General features: G+C 36.4%; 1 protein-coding gene across 1 annotated transcript in view; it reads right to left on the bottom strand.

The window, feature by feature from the left end:
* Positions 1-20788, bottom strand: part of LOC127454390 (doublecortin domain-containing protein 2-like) — a 45404-nt gene extending 24616 nt beyond the window's left edge. Inside the window, exons 1-7 of the mRNA XM_051721571.1 lie at positions 20367-20788; positions 20051-20102; positions 14552-14628; positions 11281-11415; positions 10727-10876; positions 10594-10648; positions 10316-10490 (exon numbers count right to left, since the gene is read on the bottom strand). Coding sequence (XP_051577531.1) covers positions 10316-10490; positions 10594-10648; positions 10727-10876; positions 11281-11415; positions 14552-14628; positions 20051-20102; positions 20367-20653 — 931 coding nt within the window. The 5' untranslated portion in view covers positions 20654-20788. The remainder of the gene's footprint in view (positions 1-10315; positions 10491-10593; positions 10649-10726; positions 10877-11280; positions 11416-14551; positions 14629-20050; positions 20103-20366) is intronic.
* Positions 20789-21172: the final 384 nt, after the last annotated feature.

A 21172-nucleotide genomic window follows, 5' to 3' on the forward strand; every position in this document is an offset into this window, starting at 1 on the left:
AAAATAAATAGCTTACAGCACCTTTAAACTGCTTTCTCCTAATCCCTTAAATAGTGTAAGGAAATCTGCGTTCTCGTTTACATGATGTTTCAGAATGTTTTCCTTAATTAATTGAATTAATAGAATTTACATTTAAAAAAAAAAAAATACTCATACTGTTTAGGTCAACTGCATGCCCTAACTCTAAGCATGTCATAAAATATTGATATATCGATTGATCAGCATGTTATTTTATCAATATATTTGTGAGGCATCAATATATTAACATTAGCCAAAATTTTAATTAGAAGCCTAATTTGCATGCTTTTCAAATCACTCAGTTGGGCTTCTGTTAAATGACTGGCACTATAGTGTTGGGAGAACACAAGGGGGTGATATAACATTTACTGAAGCCCATTGCAAGGCACAGGTGTCACAACATAGGACGGGTATTTTAGAGCTCCTTGCACAGGATCATACACACAAAAGTTATGAAGGTTTTTCTACTTCTTAAAGAATGAAAGTTAAGTTAATGGGTTTGCAGGTTAGTGTATAAAACTGGGTCAAGTGCACAGACTGAACGATTAGAAATTATTATGCAATTTCTCTGTTTGTATCTTTGAAGACATTTCATTCAAGCTGTCAAACCACAAAAAGAAATACTTGTAACTGAAAATACATTATGTAAGCTATATTAAAGATACAGTACATACTGTATACACAATATATCATCCAGTGAGATGCTTTGCAAGAGTAAATAATCTTTGTCCTTTTGATAATGATTTGGGCAAATTTAATGGATAACTATGCGAGTTACGCTCCGTGGCACTACAGATTTTTGAGCAGCCTCGAGAGATGGTGAGACCGCGCTGTATATGGACCTTCATAGAAAATAATTATTTCACATTTAAGAACATGCTATCTACCAGACACATCTGGTGTGCAACTCCCCTTTGATTTACCCTGCCGCTCACACTTTACCAAAGTTGTGTTAAGAAATATGTTTGAAAACACAAAGACTTTTGTGCTACTGGTAGCCTTATTTATATCTATAAAAAATCCTGATATATATCGAGACACGCCGTTCAAAGAAAACTCAAAAGCTTCGCAATTTAGCATCACAGATTAGGCCTTTAGATTAGACTGACCAAATATGATGTTGATCTGATTTAATCTCTAGGAGGAGTTCGTTAAAGTACAAGGCCTGGAAATGGCAAAAACTGAGCAAAAATTTAAGAGAAAAATCACAATGGCTGACTTCCTGTTGGGTTTAGGATATGGTTCTAAGATACTTTTTTGTTTGTGTTGACATGTTACATATACCTACCAATTTTCTTACGTGTAGGTGAAACGTGGTGTGAGGGCTGCTTCGTTGAAATATTGTAGGTGGCGCTATTGAGCCATTTTGCCACAATTAATTCTAAAACCAGTATCAGATGTAAATTTCCCCCACTTTTGAGATGTGTGCAAAGTTTCATGAGTTTTTGAGCATGTTTAGGCCTCAAAAATGTGACTTGTTTCATACCGAACTTTGTCAGGCCGCCAAGGACACACCCTTCAACGAACACTCAAAAGCTTCGCAATTTAACATCACCAAGGCCTTTAGATTAAGACTGACTAAATATAATGTTGATCTGATTAAATCTCTGGAAGGGGTTTGTTAAAGTACAAGACCTGTAATTGGCTGTTGCCAGTAGGTGGCGCTATGACTATAACTGAATATTGGCACATAGATATATTCAGGCCGGGACTATTATAAAACATGTGAAGATTGGTGAAGATTGGACTTTGTATGTATGAGTTATAACAACTTCCTGTTTCACGGCGAAACATCGAAACATGTCAGACCGTCACGGCCACGCCGTGCAGTGAAAACTCAAAAGCTTCGCAATTTAGCATCGCCAAGGCCTTTAGATTAGAAAAACCAAATATGAAGTAGATCTGATGAAATCTCTAGGAGGAGTTCGTTAAAGTACGAGGCCTGGAAATGGCAAAAACTGAGCAAAAATTGAAGAGAAAAATCAAAATGGCTGACTTCCTGTTGAGTTTAGGGCATGGGTCCAAGAGACATTTTTGTAGGTATTGGCATGTTACACATGTGTACCGTTTTCGTACGTGTAGGTGAAACGTAGCGTAAGCGCACATCGTTGAATGTTTGTAGGTGGCGCTATTGAGCCATTTTGCCACACCTCATTCTGAAACCCATATCAGATGTAAATTTCGCCACTTCTGACGCGTGTGCAAAGTTTCATGAGTTTTCGAGTATGTTTAGGCCCTCAAAAATGCGATTCATTTGGGGAAAAAATAATAAAAGCCTAGAAGAACAATAGGGTCCTCGCACCATCGGTGCTCGGGCCCTAATTAAACATTTAAAAAAATGGGTGACTCTCTCTCCCTCTTCCAAACCCTCTTTTATTCTCTCGTTTTTTGTCTCTGGCTTAGATTTTGCATTACTGTCATCATTGCAGGCCATGATCTAATTACAACTGAGCCAGACTTTAGCACTTGTCACATCTCAGTCTGTTCAGATGTTCTTTCTCTCACACATACACACACTGGGAGAGTTCTGATCAGTGAAGTGAGGCAGAAAGAGAGGCACCTTAATGGCCTATTTCAGCAGTATTACAGTATTGTGGATGGATTATCACTAGGAGCCCTGAGATACTGAAGTGTGAAAGCCATCAGCGGCTCTCATACGTCTCCTAACTCCTCTGATCTCTCTCTGATATTACTAGAGTGGGACAGAGCCACAGCAATTTCCCTCTGATTCCTCTCGTCTTTCTCTCCTACACATCCACACATCCTGTCTCTTTCTCTCCTCTAGTAGCTCTAGACTTCATTATGCAAAGTGATTGGAGAATTTGCCCTACATTCACTTAACACTTGTGCCATCTGTTAGACTCCCTCGTTAATGGTGTCAGTTCCTCTGCAAATCATTGATATTCAAATATATGCACATAGCTTTGGAAGTGTCATATTCCAGCACACAGTTGCCTGCCTTGTAATACTCGATTTATTTATCAGAGAGGGATATTAATCAACGCGAGAGCCACAGAATGTTTTGCCTGCTTGAGGAGCTGTGTTTTATGACTGAGCTTTACTCTTTTTTAACAAAAATAAATGTCTTGATGATTAATTAAAATTTGAAATGGATGTGTAAACAACTTATCTTGCATTAGACATTGAGATATTTCTGAAATGATAGATATTTTAGCTTTAATGACACATCATTATCATTTCACAGCATTCAACTTAAATCAGTATTGAATTTACACAAATCTATTTTCACTGCTTGGTGAGATTAATTTGAATTTACCGACTATATTAATTGACCTACAACTGTCTGATTTCAAACTGCCCGAAGTGAGCAATGTGCCTGTATGCATATCGTATCCATATAGGTTTCTGCTTTTTGTAAGGACTGTGATCGTTTTTTGCAGTAAAGGGTTCTATTTATTTAGCATTTTTATTTGTTGAATATATATATATATATATATATATATATATATATATATATATATATATATATATATATATATATATATATATGTATATAAGTTACCATATTGAAAGGCTGTTTAGCACTCATATTAAAAAACAAGTCTTGAAAAAGATTTAAAATAATTAAAAATAATTGATCCCCCCCCATCAATTATTTTACTTCATATATATATATATATATATATATACAGTATATATATAAGATTTACACATTTCAATTTCATGACAAAATTTCATCAAATCAAAATATTTAGGTTTTTTATATTTTCTTTTATTTAATTGATTACTCAATTCAATTTGATTAAAATTTTGTTATAAAATTGAAATGCGTAAATCATAAAAAAACAAAACTAAAAAAACAAACAATATATATATATATATATATATATATATACAGTGGTGGCCAAAAATATTGGCACCCTTGGTAAAAATGAGCAAAGAAGGCTGTGGAAAGGCTGTGAAGTAAAATAATTGAAAGGGGGGAACATTTCATAATTAAATAAATATTTTTTCTCCAAAACACGTTTGCCACAAAAATTCTCATGAGTAAAATATATCTGAAGGATATTCCCATTCATATTTTACATTTTTTAGTACACCTTGGTGACTAGGAACATGAAATCGTTCAGCCATGACTTCCTGTTTCACATGGGTACAAATATGAGGTAACACACAAGCCAAATTCCATAGTCATCCATTGCAATGGGTAAGACCAAAGAATAAAGTTATGATGTGCGGCAAAAAGGTTGTTGAGCTTCACAAAATGTAAAGTGGCTAAAAGAAAATAGGTAAAGCATTGAAAATACCCATTTCCACCATCAAGTTCCAATCTAATGGAGATGTTAAGAATCATCCTAAAAGAGGATGTGTGTCTAGATTGTCTACAAGCATGGTGAGGAGGATGGTTAGAGTGGCCAAAAATTTTTTGGCCAAGGATTACAGCTGGAGAATTGCAGAAATTAGGTCTTGGGGTCAGAAAGTCTCCAAAACCACAATCAGGCATAACCTACATCACCACAATTTGGGAGGGTTTCAAGAAAAAAGCCTCTGCTCTCACCCAACAACAAACTCAAGCATCTTCAGTTTGCCAGACACTCCTGTAACTTGAGATACGACCGGGTTCTATGGTCAGAAAAAAGCAAAAATAGAGGTTTTGGCAGCTAACACCAGGGATGGGTTTGGCGCACAAAGAGAAGTAGCAATATGAAAAAGTATCTCATGCCCACGGTTAAATATGGTGGAAGATCTTTAATGTTGTGGGGTTGTTTTATGCCAGAGGTCCTGGACATCTTGATCGGATACATGGCATCACAGACTTTATCAAATACCAACAGATATGTTGGATCTTCCAGCAGGACAATGATCCAAAACAAACATCAAAATCAACACAAAAATGGTTCACTAACCACAAAATCAAAGTTCTGCCATAGCCATCCCAGTCCCCTGACTGAACCCCGTAGAAAACATGTGGTGTGAACTGAAGAAGAGAGTCCACCAGCATGGACCTCAAAATTTGAAGGATCTGGAGAGATTCTGTATGGTGGAATGGTCTCAGATCACTTGCCATGTGTTCAATCTCATTAGGCATTATAGCAGAAGACTCAGAGCTGTTATCTTGGCAAAGGGAGATTGCACAAAGTATTGAATAAAAGGTGTTAATAATTGTGCCACAAATATATTTGACAAAATATTAGTTTTTAGAAAATACTTGTGTTCTGTTTGCAGTTGTTTGATATCCATTAGAGGATAGACTTTTGTGAATATTTTGAATGAAAGATCAAAAGAATAAACAATAAAGAGTGTAACACGGTTAAGGTTGGGAAAGGAGGAGGCGGGAACCGGCTGAACCGTTAAAATAATATTTAATTTAAACAAAAAGACACAATACAAACACACACATGGCAGCTGCATGTGGCTCTCTCTCTCTCCCAAAACGCCGCGTTCCGCTGCACTTATCCCTCTCCTCCTCGTCACACTCCTCCCTCCTTTGCCTCAGGCCAGGGATCCCCCGGCATGACGTACACCCCCCCCACCTTCTGGGGGGGCATTGCCCTTCAGGCTTTTCCCCGCCTCCCTGGGGAGGGGGACGAGGGGAGGGAAAAAACTAAACAAAAACAAAAAAGAGGAGAGGAAAAGGGCAAGGCCGTCCCCCAGTGGATGGCTGCGGCTGCTCCTTTGGGTGGATGGCAGTGACGAGGACTCCACGACAGCACATCCCTCCTCCTTCCCGGATTTCGGCACCAATGTAACACGGTTAAGTTTGGGAGAGAGAGTGTCAAGGAACTATTGTCTGAAGGACTGGCAGCCATAGACTGCATCTTACAGTTCCATGAGCCCGATTTGAGTTGGCCACTGAGAGCCGTTTTACTTTATGTTTGATCTGTTTGTGTGTGACGGAAATAAATACTAACCTCAACTGTTCACTGTCTCCTGACTCCTCCATTGCCCATGAACTAAGATTCTTTACAAAGACATTTTTCACAGCCTTCTTTGCTCATATTTACCAATGGTGCCAACATTTTTGGCCACCCCAATATATATATATATATATATACTGAAAAAATTACAAGATCAATTCATTTTTATTTCGCAAGGTTTTGCACACAGTTTTTCTACGTAAATCTTAATGGTAGTGCTGGGTATTGATACAGATTTCCAGATTTGATTCAGTTTTTTATTTGATTCATATGGGTATATTTCAGTTCAAATTGATTTTGCTTACATATGAAAGACATTCTCACAGCTAATGCTGTTAATTATACAGGGGACCTTCTAAGAGGTACATTATGAAAATATTAATTTTATTAATTATATTTCATTAGTTTTTCTTCACTTTGGTCACATTTTAGCTTTTTCTTAAATTAACAAATCAATGTATTTAATCAATAAATATTATATTATATTGCATTTATTATATTTTGTTACATGTTTATTGTTTAACTGAATAATTTGCACTATATAATTAATGGTATAAAACTAAGTAAAACCTACTTAACTGTATGACATAATATTGATTGAAGTATATGTAACTTCAAACATTTTAATAAATACGTAACAACAAAATTAACAATAAAATGATGTAAATAGACTTGCAAACAGTGAAGCCATGCAAGCTCATGAATTATTCAAGCCCAGTTAATGCTGGGAACACCAGCTTTGAAAATGTAAGTAAAATGTACTTATATTATTTACCAGTGAAATTTACTCAAAGTAGCAAATAAATATGACAAACTATTCTACTTCAGAATTAATACGACAAATTGTAAAAATAACAAACAATCATAAATAATATTTACTTATAAGCTAGAGCTTTAATTTTTACGTTTGAACGTAGAATGTACTTAATATTGTCAAGTTCATGCTTTAACATATTCACTGTAGAAAGTACTTAATCTTTTCTGCTATCTTTACTTAACCACAAAAATTTTTTTTTTTTCCAGTGTATTTGGAAAAAGTCAGATTTAAACAAATGGTTTAAATTTGATATATAATCTATTATGAACTTTGACAAGTATATAATTCGTTTCATTAATGGCAAAACAAATGTACCGAACTGTTTAATATGTATACATTTTGTTTATTAACTTTTAAAAGTTCTATCTCCTCAATAATCAACTTAAATTCTCATTAATTCTGAATTTGTACATCATTCAAAGATTATGCCTACTCAGTTTAATTTGATGGAAATTTGTCATACAACTGAAATGTGTTAGTCTTAAAAGCAGACTGAAATATTGTTTGAGTTAATTATGCAGGGCTTCCTTAAGAACAACTAATCGACTAATCAATCAGACAACCCAATGACTAGTTGATTTTGAAAATATGTAATTTTGCACATCCTGAGAAGTACAATAACACAAACCTGCTTCCTCACCCTGGCTCCTACTATTATGCGCTACTAAATTAGAAGAACCCACACAGTGGCCTACAGCCATAATGAAACTCAATTAGAGCAAACCAAAATGTGCTGAATGCTGCTTCTACACAACTGAATAAGTCTCCAGCAAACCACTGCTACTTTAAAACACATTTAAGACTAGTCAGTGCACAAAATGACAGATGAGCAGATACAACTTAACCAAAGCTGGCTTGTTTACGCATTCTGCCATACTCAATCTATGTCTACACTAATCCACTCAAATCAATACCTAAAATAATCCTAGTGGAATTTTCCTAGAAATCAAGCAAGTCACAGCAATTAAAACCACACACGAACAGTCCTTACCCTGATAAAAAGATAAAAGAAAAACAGCTTAAACCAGCCTAAACTGATGTGCTGTTTATAGCTGGTTTCCCAGCCTGGTCAGGCTGGTTTGGTTTACTGGTTTTGGAAAGGGTTTAAGCTTTTGTCAGCTGGTCAGGCTGGGAAACCAGCTTTTAAAAACAGAAACTCCACCCGAAAGCTGGAAGAGGATGCGATGCGCTTTTGTTTGCTTCATCGCCATGGTGATTTAATAGGCTTCAATTAGCCACCTGGGTACCAGCAAGACCCCCAGAGTGCTAATGAGGGAGTGACGCTTCTCTAACTACAAGCACACAAATGCACACATGCACCCAGACGCGGCATAATAAACGAAAATCTCTTACAACCACTCTCTTCTTAAAATCAAATGCAGCTCATTAGGTGTCACCCCCTCACTATCAGAACTGTTATTTCTGATCTTTATTTTTCCTATGTCAATATATAGGAATAGTTCATTCCAAATTTTTAATTCTGTCATTATTTACTCATCCTCTGAGTGTTATGCTTACATGAAACACAAGAGGAGAAACAAGTTCATGCTGCTCATTTCCATACAATGAAAGCATATACTACTAACTAGCGACTGTCAAGCTCCAAAAAAACAAAAAGCACAGCTAACGTTGTTAAAAAGATGACTTAAATGACTTAAAAGGTTTTAGAATTCCAATGTAGACGTGTGGTCTATGTGAAAACAAAGAAATTTCACTGTATATATGAAAATGTATAATGTGTGACAATAATAAAGGCTTTCTTCTTTCTTCTTCTATTCTTATTGTGCTATTATGGTGTTTTTGTCCTTTTCGGACCTTGACAGCCATAGTTACAGTACTATGAACTGTCATTCTGAATTTAAAATTTCTCCTGTTCCACGAAACGGTAACAATCATGTGGGTTTGGAACAACATGAAGGTGAGTAAATAATGACAGAATTTTCATTTTTGGGTGAACTATCCCTGTACAAACAAATCGATTTATTTTTTCTTAACCTGCTCTGTAGCTAATATCATTTCCAGCCATTCTCTTTGAAGTTCTTTTTGTACAGAATTATCATCACTGTATGGGATGTTCAAGAATGAGATGTGTGCAGTCAGGCATGGCACTGATCTCACACCTCCGGCTGCAATCTGAAGAAACATGATGATGATGTAATCCCACTCATGCCACAGCAAGCACATGAAGACTGGGCTATCAACAGCCCACTCGCAGACCACCACTGCCATCTCTTGGTCAGACAGGAGAATGAGTTATATAAGTATCTTTGAATTACATCACCACTATCCAGACAATGGTGGATGCTAAGAACTTTAATCTACAACACACGGATACACACACACACATACACACACACAAAGTCAGATCTGCTGCAGTTTCAGAGTTATTTAATAATTAAATTCTCCACTCATTACCGAGACTTGCACTGTTCATTACATGCAGGCATCATTATACAGTGTGTACTCCATAGGCTCAAATCAAAGAAAATAAGAAATAATATTTCTTCTAATGCATATAAAAAAAAAAAGTGAAGCCTAATTAAAGGACCATATGATTTTTCATTGTTTGAGATTAATTGTCATGACAATTAAGCACATTTGTCTCTCCATGTTCTCATTACCATAACGGATCCGGATGTTTTACTTTTTTGTAATTCCGATTATTCTCAATGGAGGTTTTCCAAAAGGTTCCAACAGTGTTTCGATCTTTTCATTTTAACAGTGAATATTAATTATTATTAACACTGACCCAACAACTACAACACAAAAACAGCCAGAAGATCCTGACTGAATAGGGTGAACCATTCTATCACTTGTCAAAAATCAGCACACATGCCTAATGTCTGTGCACAGGATTGTATCAGTCAGCTGGTAAACAATGTCAGGTTAACAGACTGCCACAATGAGCGCTTCTGAAGAAAAAAAACAAACAAAAAACAAGCTGCTGCATTTACCAACGTTTGCCAGGAGTCTGGAGTCATATGGCTTACTTTTATGCAGACTTTGTGCTTTTTGGAGCTTCAAAGTTCTGGCCACCATTCACTTGCATTGTATGGACCAACAGAGCTTTAATATTCTTCTAAATATATCTGTTTGTGTTCAGCACAAGAAAGAAAGTCACACATGTCTGGTATGGCATAAGAATGAGAAGATGTGAAAAATTTCATTTTGGGTTGAACTATCGCTTTAATAGCAGGTAAACACGACTCGATGTATACAATAAGTAAAACTGTATATTCTGCTTTTATAAACTGCAATTATTCTTATTTCCAGAGTTATGTCTGTGAAATAATTAGTAATCATTACTTTTGGACAGACAGAAAATCTAAACACAAAACCTGCACACATTTCTGCTAATGTCTTTTGTGTTTGGAGTTCTAATTATATATATATATCTTTCTTTTTTTTCCACTCCACACATATATTGTGGTATAAACACTTTCAGATTTATTTATACCTAAATAACATTAGAAAATAAAGTGGTTGTTTACATGTCAATCAGATGGTATCTTCCTATCTAAGCGGGTAGTTCTTGACCAGAATAAGAAAAACACCCCATGCAGATACTGTAGATCCTGTATTTCTTGGTTTAATGTCTTACCATTCTCCTGAGTGCTACGAGATGCTGTGAGACCACTCCTCTTCTTGCGAATGGTCATGAGTCTGGCCTGAGAGACCTCTCTGACAAAGGATGATAACTGTTCTTTGGAGCTCTGTGCTGGGGCACTGGTTTTATCCTGTCCACTGCCACCCACCACAGACTTACTCAGGTGGTTCTGCAAACACAAATATAAATGTTATATTAATGTTCATTTAATATTAAAACCCTTGAATGGCTGAAAAGCCTACGCAAATGTATTTTGTATGTTTTGCACTCACATCTCCATTTTGTCTTCTGTATTTATATATAGGTGGTAGTGATGCTGCTTTTGACCTAAATTGACCATAAAATGAAAAAGAAAACTTAAATCTGCATTAAAATACCACCATACTTGATCTTGCTTTACCTTACCCATTAACTCTCTTCATGCCAATGGGCTTATTAAACAGGAGGTCACTGTATGGAAGTCTTTTAAATTTGTCTCTGCCAACAGCGACATAAAACTGTCCATTTTCCAACTTCTTTCCCTCCATAATGAGAGTTCCATCAAAAGTGTACAGGCTGAAATGCAAGATTTAAGAAGCTAAATTCAGTAAATATTGCCAGGGTGATATACTGCATAATATGCATTCTTTGCACAAATGGGGAAAAGGAACTTAATATCCAAATAAATATTTGAGCAGTGCACGGCTGAACAATATCCTGGAGAGTTGTAATAAAAGATACAGTAATTGTGTGAATCTAAAATTAAGTAAATCTTCCTCTCTTATAAATATAATATATATATATATATATATATATATATATATATATATATATATATATATATATATATACACACAGTATATATAAAAAAATATATTTATGTATATAAACAAATTTTACTACTACACTGTACATATCATGCAACCTACCAACATTCTCAATGTAAACACGGTAATCATTAATTTTTAATGCATGCATACCTCCTCACACCCCCCACAATTCGTAGCCACATTTTCTCAGTGATCATCTCTAGAATACGTTCAAACTGGCCAATCACACAGTTCGGAATCAGAAACCTAACTGCTGGATTCAGGACATCTCCATTTGCCACAACACTGAGGAGGACACACACAAACTCCATTGTTTAATTTGTCAGACCTGGCTGGTGCTTAGACACACCCAAAAACATTACCATTACACTTAGGACAGTTCTAAATGGGTATATACACATGTAGTGGCCCTATAAACTATATGGACACTTAAATCACACTTAAAAAATATTATATGTCATTGCATTAGATAAAACCATATAGGTTTAAAGTGATAAAAAAAGATCACATAGATCTAAGGCCCTATATTAAGACATTTATTTGAAGTACCCCCTGATATTTTAAGTAATGTTAACCTTTCGAAATATAATTAACGTTACATCTTTGCACTTTATTTTTCATATTTTTGTTATATTTGAATGAACATTTATTACATCTATTGTTCTTTTCATATAATATATGTTGGTACAGCTATCATTATGAGGACTCTCCATAGACATAATGATTTTTATACTGTACAAACTATAGATTCTATCCCCTAAACCTACCCCTCACAAAAAAACCTTCTGCATTTTTACATTTTCAATAAAACATCATTTAGTATGTTTTTTAAGCAATTTGAATTATGGGGACACTAGAAATGTCCTCATAAACCACATTTATAGCATAATACCCTTGTAATTACCAGTTTGTAACCTAACAAAAATTTCCTCGTAAACCACCCAAACCCGCACGCACACACACACGCGCACGCACACACACTCACACATACACACACACACACACGCGCACGCACACACACTCACACATACACACGCACACACACGCGCGCACGCACACACACTCACACATACACAGCGCCTAGAGCAGCGCTATGCTTTAAGTCATACAAAGTAAAAAGTCAATGGGCATGGTCATGAAGTTTTGGTATTGTCGTGCAAACATGCGTTAAGTCTATGTGCAATTGGGTTTGGCGCAAAGCGCTAATGGGCTGGGTCTTGTAATTTAATTCTGAGTTTTTTCTCCGGTTATTCCACCATCTGCATCCTATTATATAGTACAGTCCCTGTCAAGCACCAGCGTTATAAACAAGGACAGCACATTCATAAGAAGTTGGTAGTGTAAATGGACTGTATGCAATGAATTAGAAGAATAAAAATATAAATTAACTTCTTTTATGCATTAAATGCATCCTTGCTGAATGTCAGGCATTTTTCTTTGACAGTGACATGGTCCTTTCATCAGCATGGAAAATGTGCTTCTTGTCAGGATTTGAATTTACGCTCCGTTAAATTATAGAGAATGTGAGTATTATTAATCATTTTCATCTACTGACACACAAATCGTGGCTAGTATTAAAAGTAATTGTTTCGGAATGCACTTCACTTCTACCAGTCAATTTAGATTTGGAAAAAATAAATTCATTTATTGAAACACCAAAAAGTTGATCTAAAAATATGTCTAAATTCAAATTACACTTCAAACGAAAGAAAAATATAATTAAACTTTTTCCTACCAGTTCATTTTGCTGTGACTTCAAAATCACTCTACGACAACAACTGGAATAATACCAATACAAACTAGATCATAAATACTATTGTAAATATAAACATCATAATAATTGAAAAATAAACCATGACCTATATATATATATAGTTTAACACAAATCTTATACATGTCTGTTTAAAAAAATTATCTACAACAGTGATTGTCAGGGACATCATTTGATGTTCCACTATATTTACAGGGTTTGGACATGAATTTTATTACCACCTGCTGGTGGAATCTCCAAACTAGACTTGGCGCTGAGATACGACCTGCTTTTAAAACATCTTAAGTGCAATTACCTATTTCTCAGGAAAACAGCAAATTGTGATTTGCCCACAGTGCATACACCCACAGATAGCACAAACGGCCACTTGCGCTTTGCGCTGGCATGAAAATTGTGCTTAGAATTAGCGCTCTCACGAAAATCTTGGAAATGGAAATTTTAATGCAAAAGTAAATTATGTGCTACTCTCCATACAAAGTTATGATGTAGCATAATTCCTATCATTATCAGCAATGCAATCATGTTATAAATGTAAAAAGAAAACTTTATTAATCTGACAATGTTTGCACTGTAGTCCTGAAAAGCAATAGGCGATGGCTGTACCTCCTTGCCTGTACTGTTAACCGCTTGTGCGCTGGTTCTGTTAACTGCTGAACCGACCGGTTGACGGAGGCTTGTGATGGGTCTTAAAGGTGTCAATTAGGCGGCCACATACTATTTCCTTGCACGGCAGCCGAAACTTAAAATATAGGCTAATCATATATAATTTCCTAAAAATTATAAATATAAAATATTTCTAGAAGAAAGGGGACATGTACCCCTACCTCAGGTTATAATGGTTGTTACAGACCTGGCTTTGTTACTTTAATTAAAAGACATTTTTAATTATTGAAATTTTAAAAAAATGGTTATATCATATCAAGATATCAAATGTAGGCTACATTCACAAATGGAATGGAATAAATGTATAACATTTTCAGGGAAATTAAAGCAAATAAAGAAATAAAATAGACCATTATAGAAAGACAGATAAAAACAGACTATTTGACAAGATGTTTTTTATTGTGTGTGCGTGTGTGTGTGTGTGTGTGCGTGCGTGTGCGTGTGCATGTGTGTGTGTGAATTTTAAGCCTACTACTGGGAATGTAGTGCAATCTCTGATTGGGATAGAAATGGCAATGGTGAATGAAATGAAATGAAATATATACATATTATAAGAAAAGAACAATAGATGTAATAAATGTTCATTCAAATATAACAATAATATGAAAAATAAAGTGCAAAGATGTAACATTTAATTATATTTCGAAAGGTTAACATTACTTAAAATATCAGGGGGTACTTCAAATAAATGTCTTATGCACTGACATTTTTACATTTTTGTGTGGCTTTGCTGTTTTCTAAGTGCTGGGTTCTTTAGTTTCTTAAGCCTCTTGGGACCCCATTGAGATATTTGATTCAATCTGAAATAAAATCCACAGAAATACCACAACACTTCTAAATAGCTTTTAAGTGACTTTGCTTCAATTGTGCCTTTTGAAAACGAAGCTAACTCCAAGGTTTCCAGTTATACAAACTGAGCAATTATGGACTGAAATTGTCTAAAGTTCAGGGTTATGAAAAAAGCTGTTAAAAGGAAACAATACTTACAATATTGCACAAGGTTCTTTGATGGGTTTGAGGAATCTGGCAGACACTATTATGCGACTCTGAGGCACAGGTTTCAACTACACAAAGAGAAGAGGGGAAAAATAAAAAGTGAGGCTCAGAGGAAAATGTAGCTAAAACACACACACACAAAAAAGTTAACCTGAAAATGTTGCTTTATGTAGTAACATCTAAATTAACTGGTTTTATTCAAGTCAAAAATATTATTTAGCATCACTGAATCAACCTGAATAATTGATTAGATAAAAACCTGAACCTAATTAATTGATGATATCCTGAATCTTGGTAACATGATCACACAGGAAATCAACATTGTGCTACCGAATGTTCTGGGTTCGGGTCCCATGGAAACCAGCAAGTAATCACGTTTACATAAGCAATGATGAGCGTGATTCAGAGGTTTCATTTTCCCTCTAAGATTAAATTTTTACTTCACTGACTGTTAGGTTTAGGGTTGGGGTCAGGTGCATTCCTGTTGACTGTATTACATCATTTACAACTAGGGTTGGGAAACGAGAACCGGATCTTCTTCAGAACTGGTTCCATTCATTCCATTCTTTACAAAATATCAGAATCGGATGATCTTCGTGACTTTCGGTTCTGTTAACAGTTCCCCTGCGTTCATTTTCTGCTGATGCGGCTGGAACCCCATACTGAAATACTCTGGCAGTGTTTCCAGCAGCCCATTTCTGCAGCAGCTTTACCCTCTACTGGGTCAAAAGCATAAAACGCACAGACAAATATCTCTTATGAGCCGGCTCTGTTGAATCTACAGCGTGAAACAGACAGCACTTCTGGTTTGGTCCGATTCCTGAAAGAACGATTTAGATGAGCCGGTCCTTTGAATCTAGAGCACGAAACATATAGTGCTTCCGGTCTAGTCCGGTGTAGTATTAATCTTACACTGATGTGCAAGTTATGAATATCCAACTCAGAGTTAAATAAGAACTGTTGAAGTACAACATTAGACAACAGGACACAGTCTAAACTGTCTCTGGAACTGTTACTGTTATGTCATGTGACTTTAGACATGTGAGACTTTAATCAAGCTGTGCAGATACTGACTAGTTGTTCATATAACAATGTTTAATTAAAGATACCAAGATTTGTAATACAATATATATATATATATATAAATGAATGAATGAAATATGCCATCACATTTCTTGTTTGTTTAGATACAGTCCAGATATAGCCTAGTTAGGATCAATTATTGGATTGTATTTATGTCTCTAAAAATCCAGAAAACACACCTTTTACAAGAATTGTATTACATTTACTTCTGATTTGTTATATCTGCTCTGTAGAAATATTAAAGGATCTCATCATTTGGCAACAGACTACAGAGGAAAGTAAATCCAATAAGAACTGCATTTCTCATTTTCAAGTAATTCTTCCTCAAAAATATTAAAAGAACTACTGTAATCGTTACTGGAACCGTTAAGGAACCGGAATCGTTAAGAGGAATCGGAATCGTTAAATTCCTAACGATCTCATCCCTATTTACAACTAAAAGAAGCTTATTTTACAACATTCTTTTGGCGCCACTCTATGGAGATTTCATCTGGAAACTGGAGCTCATATGTGCTCATACGTTCAACAACACTTCCAGCTTCAGCCACTGGGGGCAGTGCTTTGAATTTCAATAAGCACAGACCGATATTTAGCTGAACAATTTCACCGAATTCACAGTGACATCAGTCTAATCTTGTAACTGTCTTTAGTGCAGGGCTCCAGACCGCAAGTAAAATGGTCGCAAATGTGACCAAAAATAATTTATTTCGACTATAATTTAAAATCTAGTCGCCATTGGCAACAGTCGGGTTGTGTGCGTTCATATGCAGTTTCGTCAGATATCACCTTGTGAGTTATTGAATACATCTATAGAGCACGCACTAGTGTGTCTCGTGCCATATATATATATTTTGTCTTGGACTTGACAACTAGGGGCATAGATGCAGCATTCAAACACAATTGTTTTCAGTTACCAATGCAGACACAAGAAAACATGACTACCCCAATTATCGTCTAAAGATGTGAAATCTGAGAGCTGCTCACTTGCTGTCCGGGCCAGACATGAGTTAGATTAACCATTGTGTTTAAGTAAGGGCCTTGCACAACCCAAACACAGACAGACAATTGCTCTCATCTACAGTTTCAGTGTCTCTCAGGGCCCTGAAGTATCCTCTGGTAACCCCGCAGGGCGCTTGTGTAAAGAGCAGAGGGACAGTGTGTCTTTGGGTCAGTGCCAGGCTGCAAAGAAGCTTCCACAGAGCAGAACGTCTTTCTCTGAAGAGCCTCTGTAATTGAGACAATCAGGAGCCAATACAAATAAAGTGTGGCACTCATCATGAAAAAAAAGCTTGCCTGTTAAAGCTTGCCTAATGATGATTAGGCCATTGTATTACCAATAACCACGGCAACAGCCCTTTAGTTTGCCTCCAAATAAAGTGTTTTGATAAAATAGGTCACTTTGTTTGACTTGAAAAGTTCATAAACTTCTAAGACTCTAGTAAAGTCCCGGTGCTTGTTTACTTTCTCTCCTTCTTTTCATTCTTTTCTGCTGTAACTAGTGACTATATGAAGTGTCATTCAGATTTCAGGCTTTTTTTTTTTTTTGTAAAGTGGGACTAAGCCATTGATTAAAATATCCATCCAAGGAGGTGGATAATAATTCACAGGTTAATAATGAATTGCCAAATGAGCCGACGACAAAGTGATTCTTCCCGGACAACAACAAAGACTGTGTATCTAAACATTACACCTCGCTCAGGTGGTTTTTCTTGAATACTAAAGCAGGTGCCGTATGCTCAACTACCAATGAACTAATGATCCGGGCATGCACTGTCCCCAAAATGTATTTGGACACTTAATTGACAATTAAAGCTGAAGTATGTAACTTAATCAGCAGAGATAACTATACAGTAAGTAAGCCATTCATAGATTAATTTTCTCAAAAACTGTAAACACTGTCTCTGTGGCACTATAAAAATGCCTGTGTTTGTTTTGAGGACCCGCTGAGACCCGCCCCAACAGCGTTACCTAACCAATGCTGTGAGTTTGGGGCGGGACTGTCTGACTGATTGAACAACTGCAGATGAGGGGCGTATTCAGAAAGCAGTTTTTGAAAACATTGTTGATTTTTGCAATTCTGTTTGGTGGTGCTAGTGTCGAAGAAATTACGTACTTAAGCTTTAAAAATGTCTGAATGTCATTGCAATAGATTTTAGGCATTTATTTTAAAGGAAGATAGCATAAGCTCAATTTTCAAACTATTTGGACACTTTTTGGACAAACTATTTGGACACTTCTGGATTTCAAACATTAGCGGAACATGTCCATAATTAATGTTCCTCTGCTAAGACCTCTGTGTAAATATTGAGGGGAATTTCATTTATTTAGAAAAGGTCTAGTTTGGTTTGTTTGCAGATACTCTTTGACGAGCGTCATTTGGATGCTTGTATTTAAGCATCCAAATACTTTTTGGGCCCACTGCATGTGTGAAGGGAAACTTACTGTATGCTATTTATGCTTGAAAACATACTGTACATTGCAAAAAGACTGTGTTATAAAACACGCTCTTAAGATTTTCACTTTGTTTGCCAATGCTTTTATTCACTGGGGTCGACTATCAGCCAACAGTCTGTTCATGGTACCTGGTCCTCTGGGACATTTCATTGTACATGACTGCATCAGCAACCCACCTGGCATGGTCACGAATAGCTACAATGAATTTTAGAACAAAAGCTTTATTTTATTTTATTTTATTTTTTCGATAAAATAGATAACAAGGGTTGTAATTAGGTGTAAAGGCAACCTAGTCTCATAGAATGAACAATACTATAACTAAATTTTTGCAAACTGAGTTTACGTTCCACTGTCTGTGTTTTGCTGCAGTTTCCAGTTGAAATTAACACTAGAGGCACTACAACAACTACTATGTCTACTACTATGGCACTACTACTATGGCACAACAACTAATAATATCATGGCTACTATGGCTGTTTATGACTTTATAAACAGATATTTTTCACTCTATCACTCACACCCTCAGTGTTATTATATCCAAACATTTTTACTCTATAGCATCATTTGAAAAACAATAAATTTTAACACTTGTATTACAGACCCACCTACATTTACACACATACTTCAATGAGATTAACTTCTGCGGTACCCACCTGATAGACTGTTGGACTTCGGACTCGGAGACAGAGCCTCGAGCTTAGCCAAGGACACTCGAAATTAAAGTGAAAGTGAAGCGAAAGTGCCACAGAAGTGACATGAAATTACGTGGTTGCTTCAGTAAATGTGCTTTTAATGTCGGATTTGCTTTTAAAACACTATCAGTTAGGTTTAGGCATTGGTTTATGGTAGGGATGTCTGCTTTATTCACCTATTCACTCACTTATCTTTTTAGAACACTATTGGTTTAGGTTAAAGTTTTAGGTTAGTGAGGTACGTTTTACTCATTAAAACCTCCATCTAATAATTAAAACCCTCGTCTGATTACAACATCATTTCACTCACTTTTGGTGTCCCCCGCTGGACATTTCACTGGGAAACTGCAGCCAAACGTGTAATGAAGCACATAATTTTGGTTTTAAAAAATGTTGCCACTGTCACGTAAATTTCATGAGATCAGGCTGTGTAAAAGACGCCATGAAATGGCTTAACGAGTAAATTTTTCTATCTTGTATTGAAATATCTATTTCCTATTCAAAGAGGTAGTTTGGGCGGAACATATCGCAGGGCTCATCCCGCCTTTTTTAAATAGCCAAAAGGCTTTTGTTAAGTCAAAGCTGTTTCTCAATGTGCATTCTTATGTGTTCTTACATTCTTGTGGACTCTTCACGTAGAACATCATCCTCCGCCAAAAAAAAAAGAAAAAAAGAAAAAGAAAATAGTTATGAGGTTGTTGAATCTACATATCACAGCACATCTCAAAACTCACATAGATGCGCTTTACAGGTATGTCCACCTGTCCTTCCGAGTTCGTTCTTTCCAAGTAGCTAGGCAAGACCGGTCTTTTGCGAGAACACAAGTCCGTTCTTTTGCGAGAACACAAGTCCGTTCTTTGCGTTCTTAGCACTGAGAAACAGTCCATGATTCGCCATTATTTGTTGCTTGCTATTCCGATTTAGAGGCAGGTGGTATTGGGGGAGGGGCACCTTTGTTCAAGAGAGCATTTGATTGGACAAAAACCAGTGTAGTCATCAATATGTTTTGTCTGTTTCCCCGGAAGAGAAAGACTTTAAATTTTAAATGTGTATATTCTGCTAATTAAAGTTAATTTTGTCAAATTGTAGGAGTACACTCGCATATATAGAAGACCTCAAAGTGAACAGACAAGAGCTAAAAGCCGCAGAACTTCAATTTTGATTGCATGGGGTTTTACATAAGATAAACAATGTTAAGTGAAGATAAACATCTACATAGGTTTCACCTGTATGAATCAAGTATATATTTGCCTGTCCTTACCAGTCCATTGGGCTGAAGTGTTCTTTTCTTCCTGGTTCCTATCTGTAAATAACTAGAAAACAAACAAAATCCTTAACTGTTCTGACTGCAATACATGTTCAAAGATTAGTTGCAGATTTTGTTAAGTTCTTGTTACAGTAGTTTCCATTAAAGCAACCAAATGCACCTCAACAACAGGTTTGTGCATTTAGGTTTTATTGGATGGATGGATGGATGGATACTGCAGTATTCAGTACAAACATAGTTCAGTACAGATGTATGTCATAACACGTCTAAATATTCTCTGGTCAAATCTACAACTTTAAAGGTATCTTACTCTATTTTCTTGAACTTCTCTCGTCCAGCAGCCACATATTGTTCTCCGCTCCTCAGGTGTTCCAGTGAGTCTACCCTGTGTCCTCCTTTCGGCGTGTAGATGTTCCTCACCGCTCCAAACGAAGCCTGAACGCCGCCCGTCACCTCCCGCAACAGTGTGTCGAATGTCGACACTCTCTTCGCATTGATCACCAAACGCCTGGGCTGGAAATACGGATCCCCATTCCGAAAGAAATAGATATTTTTGACTTCAGGTTGAGACAGAAAGTGTGGCTTCTCCGCATTCATGGCCACGCAATGTGGAAGTTAACAATAGAAAAAAGTTGTGAGAGGCACGATGAAAGTCCTGCAGCTATATTTCCAACGCGGTACTGTGCAAATTATCCTCATGGTCGAAGCAAAATCGATGCATATTCAAACTTATGTGAAACTAACACGCAGTTGCAAAACAATACGTCAACCGAAGTGTGTAAACAAGCGATCTCCTCTCCTGGAAAATAAACGAACATCACATGGGATGCTCATGTCATAAGATGCTATAAAATGCAGACTAAATAGAAAAGATGCTGAAAAACGGTCTTGGAGAGGACAAGCGGGCACCTTACGCACTGAACACATAGCCACTTCGAGCGCCCGGCTGGTATCATGGGAACTCCTGTGTATTTCCATTGGTTTCTACAGAGACGTTACAGTAAAGCCCGCCGATATTGTACTATCAATTAGGGGTTGGTACTGACTCATTTCATTAAATGTTGATTTTGTTCCCCAGAAAGTAACTTTATTTATTTATTTTTTAGGTAAACAGAC

The sequence above is a fragment of the Myxocyprinus asiaticus genome, chromosome 16, assembly GCF_019703515.2.
Source record: "Myxocyprinus asiaticus isolate MX2 ecotype Aquarium Trade chromosome 16, UBuf_Myxa_2, whole genome shotgun sequence".
In the NCBI taxonomy this organism is placed as follows: Eukaryota; Metazoa; Chordata; class Actinopteri; order Cypriniformes; family Catostomidae; genus Myxocyprinus; species Myxocyprinus asiaticus.